The following is an 8,739-nucleotide window of genomic DNA, read 5'->3' on the forward strand; positions in this document are numbered from 1 at the left end:
TTTGTTGAAATAGATGTCATGGTACAGAAGTATTGGTCTTACTTACAACCTTTTGTTGGAATAGATGCCATAGTACAGAAGTATTGGTTTTACTTATAACCTTTTTTTGAAATAGATGTCATGGTATAGAATTATTGGCTTTACTTATAACCTTTTCATGGTATAGATGTCATGGTACAGAAGTATTGGTCTTACTTATAACCTTTTCATGGGTTAAATGTCATAGTACAGAAGTATTGGTCTTATTTATAAACATTTTCTTGAGTTAGATGTCATGGTATAAAAAAATTGGTCTTACTTATAACCTTTTGTTGAAATAGATGTCATGGTACAGAAGTATTGGTCTTACTTACAACCTTTTGTTGGAATAGATGTCATAGTACAGAAGTATTGACCTTACTTATAATCTTTTCTTGGGATAGATGTCATGGTACAAATGTAATGGTCTTACTTATAACATTTTCTTGAGTTATATGTTATGGTACAGAATTATTGGTCTTACTTATTGTTACGACCTTGCTATTCCTGCACTTCGCTTTCCCTTCTTATGTTCATAAATTTTATTTAGGTTGTACTTAATCTTATCAGGAATTGACTCATACCAACGTGTTAACACAGCAAACTGCTGTTTGTTACTGGGACATCACACTAACTAAGATCCGCATACAATGTCGCAATGTAGCTTTCATAAATTCCATTTCACCGCAACTTTATTTGTTGATTTGCATATTTAAAATGGTTTTAATACAACGTAATCAACCCTGTATTACCATTAAAGGTTTAACTTTCAATAAAGTTCTTGTACTACTTACAACACGACATCTCTTGTTACACTTTTAGGGATACCCTGTACTGTGAATAGCATTGTACACCATTTTCATTAACAACTTACAACGTGACATTTTATGGTTAAACTTTTAGAGAAACTATTGTACTGTAATATTATTCCATTTTCATTATCATAACAGAGTTAACTTTCGGGGATATTTTTGCGCTATACTATATGACATTTCAGAGAAATCCTTGTACTGTATATAACATTATATCATTTGCATTATCATTACAGGGTTAAGTTTTAGGAATCTTCTGCACTATTTACAACATGACACCACACAAACTTCCATCTTCATTAAAGAACTAGGGTTTCGGGTATCTTCGTGATCTTCGTTAAGCATGGCAATTATTGCACAATGTACGTTATAGGGTTTAAATACAGGACTAAGGTTTCAGGTAACTTCCTGATCTTCCTTAACTACGACAGGTATTGCACATTATAGGGTTCAATACAAGGACTATGGATATTAAGGTAATTTTCTGATATTCGTTAAATATGGTAAGTATTACATAATACGATTGTGTTCAATACAAGACTAAGGTTTTAGGTCATTTCCTGATTGTCGTTTAATATGGCAACAACTATTGTACTATGCAGTTATCGTGTTTAATATTGGACTAAGGTTCCCGGTAATGTCCTCAGTTTAAGTTAACTTCTGAGGATAAGTAAGCAGTGTAGTTGGAATTAGACAGCCTAAATATTGAAAAACTATTTAGTTAGATATATTTCTGTTCTTTACAGATCTATCTAGAATACTTATAACACGAATTTTTAGCTTATTAAACAACGATAAATTATTTATAGAAGTCACTTAGAATAATCTGAAGAGTTACCAATTTTCATCGTATTTCAGGCCACGAACAACATAGACTTTTATAACGTTTCCCCCCTTAATTATGTCTTCTTCATTCATATTTGAATTAATTTAAAATTAGCTTATAATTATGCCTCTGGTCGCTCGATAAAAATTAATTCTAATAATTGATTTATTGTTGTTTTCTGTTGAACGCATCATTTTGGCTCTCTTATGAAACGTCATGTTGACAATAAACAATAAAAGAGATATGTGAGATGAAAAATATCAAGATATGGTAGTTTTAATTTAATGGTCGTTTATAAACGAAGACATGCCTTAGTTTTACGTTACCAAGGTATTATTTATTTCAGGACGAACTGCTAAAACATGTTGAAATATTTGAAAACGAAAGTGTTCATCTTCAGGTAATATTTTTTATTTGATTGTCTGATATATAAAATAAAGATGTTATATAATCGTTTACTTCTCTTTACAAGTAATCTTTAATCTTAAAGGGTTCATTAATTAAGATAAACCAATCAAATATTTATGCAACAATTGTAGATATATTTTTGCGTACTCCGAGCAACTTATGTTCCAAATACTTCTTTAATTATCTTTGTTAACGAGTAATTAATTATAGCTAAAAGATAATCCATTTGTGTTCCACGTCGATAAGGATTGATAACAAGTGTTCCACGTCGGGAAGAATTGATATCAAGTGTTCCACGTCGGGAAGAATTGATATCAAGTGTTCCACGTCGGGAAGAATTGATATCAAGTGTTTCACATTCACCTCTTGCGCGATGTTTGATTACTATTATAAAAGGCACGTAATGATACCTATGTTAAAACCTCAACCTCCTCCTTCAGAATATTAAGGGTGAATATGACATTTTATACAATAATTTAAATAGATTTCAAGCTCGGAAATTTATTCTAAAGTTGTTGTGTGCAACAAATGTTGCTCAAGAAGCTAAGAACTTGTTCGCCTTTATATTAAAATTGTGAATTTCACAATTACTTGAATAGGATTTTTTTAAATATATACACTAATTAATATTCACTTGGACTGAACTAGGAGCAGAACATAGTATGAACGGTTATTGATAAAACCTTTAATGTATGATGTTATGTTATTGGTATTACATCCTTTTATTCTTTTATTTTTGTAAATTTTATTTCAAATTGATTTACTGAAAATTTACTTAAAATGGAATCCATACTCATAACTGAAAAAAAAACGTTGTTGGGCTTCTTGAAAGTTTTTTGTCCAGAACTTGGATCATTTTTTGAGACTAATATTTTCCCTTACAATTATGAACGCATTCAGTTGGAGTTTAGTGGTACTAATAATTCTGCAACTGAATGATTGCGTAAACTTAACACTGATATCCTTATTTTATAGTGTGTTGTCCAGTGGTTAAGCGGTAAAACTGCAGGCTTACGAGGCTAAAACAGGGTTTCGATTATCTTTACCTAATTTTATAGTGATTATTAAAACTCGATAAATAGTCAATCTTCTGTCATAAGCACAAATACGGGTAATGTTTTAATTAACTTAAAGCACAATTTTAGTATTTGTGAACAACGAGCGCTGAACACTTGAGTGATTTTAAAGATAATGGCGACACTCGTTACCGGTGTAGATTCCCTACGTAAAGAGAGCCTGTTTATTCTGCTGTTTCTACCATAACTATTTCTTTTATCATGATGAGAAACCACAGCTTCTGTACACATGAACAAGGGTACGATTATGTCTACAGTACATGTGGAGGATGGCCTGTCAGAACAAAAACATAATTACAACATAACTAAGTAACTGTGTTTTATATTTTAGATTTCAATATTTATGGTCTAGGAAATGATTTAACAATAGCTATATGACTGGTTTTTTCAACATCTTTTTAGGAAACCATTAATGAAATGAACGAACTTATGAAGAAACAGAAAGTAAACTTGAATAACAGTTTGATTAATTCAGTAGAAAAGGTGAGATTTAACTGAAAATTATGCTTACGTTACGTGTATATTTTAAATCACGCTTTTTTCGTTTTTCTTTTAAGTTTACTATTATATATATATATATATATATATATACACACACAAAAAATCCACCATGTTTTACTACTACTGCATTCCATAGTTGCTAACGGTTGAGGACCGCACCTTCTCAGTTGTTCTCTTGTACAGTATTTAGAGAGTATGTGCAGTACCTTGTTTTACGAAACATTTGTAGTTGTCAATTAATCTTCATATGTTGAGTACACTGCATTTTAAAGTTTGGGGATAAATCGTGGAATACAGGAACTAATACTGACTTATTTCGTGTCTTTATATATATACCCTTGTGTCCCATGGTTTACTAATGATATATTTTGTACTTTTAAACAGTTAACGGAAGGTTTCTGTGAACCACTCAGGAAATACTAGATTTTCTTTTTGTTTTATTGTGGAAACAGTTCACTTCAACCTACACGAAACGCTTTAGCGCCCTTATCTTAAAGAATGTCCAATTGCTCTTATAATACTGTGGTTTTGAAAATAAGGAGTGTTTCTTATATATACTACGTTTTGGTTTTGTTATGTGCCCTAATAAGTAGTCATGAATAATTTGCTTTCAATTTTTTAGCTTTAGCTGAATTTTGAGTATATATTTGGCCCAACAAAGAACGTTTATTATTACACATTTCTTGTATACTGCTTTGCCATCCTAATCTAAGTGTAAACGCTATTGATAAGGAAGTAATATTGATGTTATTTAGTATTTTCACGTCAAATCCAACAACAATTTTCTAAGAAAATTTGACAAAATATAGTGAATGAATATTACCAGTCAATCAACCAAACTTACGAGAAATTATGAGTGTCATGTTTGTGAATCTTTTTATAACTCTTCTTTTATAGTCATTCAGAAGCTATTGATTAAAGTACATTAGAATCAAATTATGAAATATTGGTATAATTTATAATGAAATATGTTGGAAGTTTTCGGTGTTATTAATAATTAGTTTACTTTGTTAAAATGTAGTTGAGATTTGGCTAATAGTTTTCTAAGTTTTATTAAGATTTTGTTGGCAGTATTAAGATTTATTACTTAGTTGTCAGTATTTTATTGTTATAAAGCTTTAGTCATCAATGAAAAGTTTCACCTGTTATTTGTTTTCTTTAAGGAAACGAGGAGATTCATACGTAAACTTTTGGATAAAGGAAGCCAGTACGTGAACTCAACACTGACTGCGGTAATCTAAACTGAGTATATTTTTCAATCATGTTCAAAAAAATATTTTTTTTTTTTAGACAGCAATAGATTGATCGGCGCTTTTCGGTTTGATGAACTGTTAAATTGTTATTTTAATAAACGTTATTCTAATACTATTTCATGCGCTGAATTCAAAATTGTATGTATTTCTTTGGAGAAGTGATGAGAAAGTACTGAAAAGGACGATTCAACTTATTATTGTTCTTTACAGGTTTTTACACATAAAAATGGAAATTAATTTACAATGGTTATGGACAAACTTACAGTTCGAAGAACAATTGGTAAATTTTTTGCAATTCTTTAAAATTATCCACGAAAAAAAGAAGTGTCGCACCAAACACCAAGTGAACATCAAATTTCTTCTTGACCGAACTATATGGAGATGTCAAGAAAGCTCCTGTAACGAATCACATTCAATGAGGAAGCGAACCGGTTAGAAGGAACAACACTCCCTCTGAAAAATATAATTATGTTTATATATTGTTGGTCCACAGAACACACCAGCATCAAATTTAGCAAAGATGAACTTCACATAAATGGATGTACTGTGGTGGACTACAACAATTATTTGATAGAAATGGTAGACTTTTATCTGTGTGAAATCATTTGACGTCATAGAAACCGAAATTAAGATCTGTTTAAGAAAGTTATGTATGATATTTCCTACTCAAATGTTAATTTCAGTACTTTCTTCTCATTTCTACAAATAAATATATATATATATATATGGATTCAGCGCATGAAACTGTATTTTGAATAACGGTTACTAAAATATAAATTTAACAGTTCATCAAACCGAAAAGCGCCGATTGATCAAGAAAACCTAACTGTTCTATACTGTAATCCCAAAATAAGGTCATTTTTGCACCAGAAAGCGTTTCAAATTTTGCAGTTGTGAGGAAGCGTCCTTTGCCTATGTTTGAAAATTGGTCAGAAAATTAGGCTAGATAAATTTTACTAATTAATATATAGAGAGGGTCGGCGAGACGTGTTTTGCCTCCATGTGCAAACTCTAACTGTGCCACCCACTCCTCCATCCCCACTTTTCCGCCACTCTAGATATTCTACACGGTTACGTTTTACATTTTTTTAAATAAATAAATTATACTAATAGCTCAGTCACAAGCAGCGCGTAATGTAGAGAACTATGTAAACGCTTACATTTTCCAAACGGACGACTCATTGTACGAAAAGTTGTTCACTAGCAAAACGACACTTTCCTTGCCTTGAAACACAGATAAAGTAGTCTTAAACCGAGAAACAACACTCGCCTTACATCTGGCTTCGCTGTGGGGATGTGGTGCTGGGTCATAAAGTCTCAACGCCAGGGTTCTCTTACTTTGCGCAGAGTGTCGCACTTGTTACGGAATCGGTATATTGATACCATACATGCACTAAAACACGTTAACCCGAACTGCGGCGGTTAACAACAAATTTACTGTTGTCAGAAAAAACTGCGAAACTTATGATTTATGACATTCCAAACAACAAATTTTCTGCGCAACAGCGCATCTCTAGGCAACAGCATTGTTATGTTCTAGCTGTATGCTTTACAGTAAAATGCCAATTCTGCCTGACGGGCACAGATTGTGGCTCAGTAGCTAGCGTGCCAGAATGTAGATCTGTGGTTCTAGCATTCGCGTTCCGATACGAAAAAACAAAACAAAAAACGCATCTTGCACTTTATCGTAGTGGGTGTGTTACAAGGGTGACAGTCAAATTCCACAATTTTGTCAGACAAGAGTGTCTGTTGACTATCGGTCTTCCTCTAGGTTATCATTTCAAAATTAGGAACAGCTAGCACAGATGGCCCTTTGATTAGCTTTACAAGAATATCCAAAAACAAAACAAAAAACATTGAAAAAGTGAATACACAATAGTCATCAGCACGTTAAGTTTAGAATAAGAAAAATCAGTCGCTAATCTTCCTAACCTTTGGTGCATTCCAGTAGATGATACTTAACAGATACAAAACTTTCTGATACGCAGTTAAAGGACAAACGCAGTAAACTTTACAGAGTTCGAAGGTTCATGGTTTTCAGTCCGTTGCCAAAAAAATGCATTTCATACGTTGGGCATTGGGCGCCTTTACAAATGACGGTCAAATCCCACCATTAGGCTTAGACAAGAGCATCTCAAGAATTTGCATTAAATGCTGTGGGTTGACTAAAGCTGCCTTCCCTCTAGTCTTTCAGTTAAAACTAGCGCAGATATCCCTTTGTGTAGCTTTTCTTGAAAATTATAAAAGAAACAAATAGTCTGTTTTGTTCATATGTATATATTACTGTTTTGTACCAGAGCGAGGACTGACCAGACTTCAACTTCACCAAACTCTTTGAGATTATCTAAGGATAAGAGCAGATCTCGTACATCAGTTTGACCAAACTCTTTTTCTCAGTGCAAGTTACACTTTAGAAGAAATCACCTGCTTTATTCAAATCGCATGTGGTTATTGAAAATAGTCATCGTGCTCTTGCGTCAGTCGTTCTTATCATCATTGATTATCGTTGGCTTTAGAATAAAATACAGTATGTTAAATTTGTGATGTAAAACTTCATAAACCGCTCCTTACTTCCCTAAGTATACTTTAAATGGCTTACTGCCACATGGTTATGGCCTCTTCGTTAGGTTATGGAGATGAATTTCATGTTATGCAAACGTTCCTATCACGTAGTCAATTTACATCTGGACTCTTTCGTTGTTAGTGAGATTCCAAGTAACATGTTTTTTATAACATATATTTTCACACTAACACCTAAATATTTTCATTCAGTTTTATGAATTGCAACTTTATACGCTGTCACGTTCATTCAGTTTTAAATATTTTAACGTAATATATTATTATTTCACCATGTTGGCTGCCGCCTTATGATATATTAATTCACGTTCTGGTGCCAAGAAGCAATTACAATATAATTGAGTTAAATGCCACAAAAAAACTTTGTATTTGTAATATTATGATGTATGAATCATTACTAATAGCGCCATGTGACCTAGCAATGTGTCACATGGCAGCCAACGTGTTAAGAATTGACCACTGTCATTCACGTTTAAAAAAATATTAAAACTACATACTATCACCCTAAGATCTGAATACTTTTATTCAGTTATGAATAATTTAACATGATATAATCATTCTTATTGCGTTTTTAATATGCTAATTTATTTACTGCTACACTAAAATCAGAATACTTTCACTCAGTTTCATATATTACATACTATCGCCGTATGACATTAATACTTTCATTCAGTTTTAATTATTTTAGCATTATATATATATATATATATTGTCACGCTATGGCCTGAACATTCTTATCCAGTTTTAAATATTTTAACATAATATATTACCTCATTATGACATAAACACCTTTACCTATCAATTACATAAACACCTGTTTTCAACTTCTCATTGATTAATACTACTTTCTTTTTTTTGTAATAGGTTAATTTTTCGGTCGGAAAATGTGGAGTTATATGGAATATTTTTGACGCTGTTCGAATAGTTTTGTGTAAACACTACCTAGAGCCCGTGGTAAGTGTTCGAATCTTCTTCCTCTATGATAGATAGGTTACATACGAAGAAGATTCGAACACTTACCACGGGCTCTATGATAGATAGGTTACATACTTCCGTGGTAAGTGGTCGAATCTTCTTCGTATGTAACCTATCTATCATAGAGTCCGTGGTAAGTGTTCGAATCTTCTTCGTACGTAACCTATCTATTATAGAGCCCGTGGTAAGTGTTCGAATCTTCTTCGTATGTAACCTATCTATCATAGAGTCCGTGTTAAGTGTTCGAATCTTCTTCGTATGTAACCTATTTATCATAGAGTCCGTGGTAAGTG

At 32.4% G+C, this 8,739-nt stretch overlaps 1 protein-coding gene across 2 annotated transcripts in view; it reads left to right on the forward strand.

Moving 5' to 3' along the window:
• Nucleotides 1–8,739, forward strand: part of LOC111086814 (prominin-1-like) — a 120,411-nt gene that overhangs the window by 101,757 nt on the left and 9,915 nt on the right. For both annotated transcript variants that reach the window (XM_022391213.1, XM_022391214.1), the window contains 4 exons: nucleotides 2,003–2,056; nucleotides 3,543–3,623; nucleotides 4,805–4,873; nucleotides 8,336–8,425. In XM_022391213.1, the coding sequence (XP_022246921.1) occupies nucleotides 2,003–2,056; nucleotides 3,543–3,623; nucleotides 4,805–4,873; nucleotides 8,336–8,425 (294 nt within the window). The remainder of the gene's footprint in view (nucleotides 1–2,002; nucleotides 2,057–3,542; nucleotides 3,624–4,804; nucleotides 4,874–8,335; nucleotides 8,426–8,739) is intronic.

Source organism: Limulus polyphemus, unplaced genomic scaffold (genome assembly GCF_000517525.1).
Source record: "Limulus polyphemus unplaced genomic scaffold, Limulus_polyphemus-2.1.2 Scaffold1454, whole genome shotgun sequence".
NCBI lineage: Eukaryota > Metazoa > Arthropoda > Merostomata > Xiphosura > Limulidae > Limulus > Limulus polyphemus.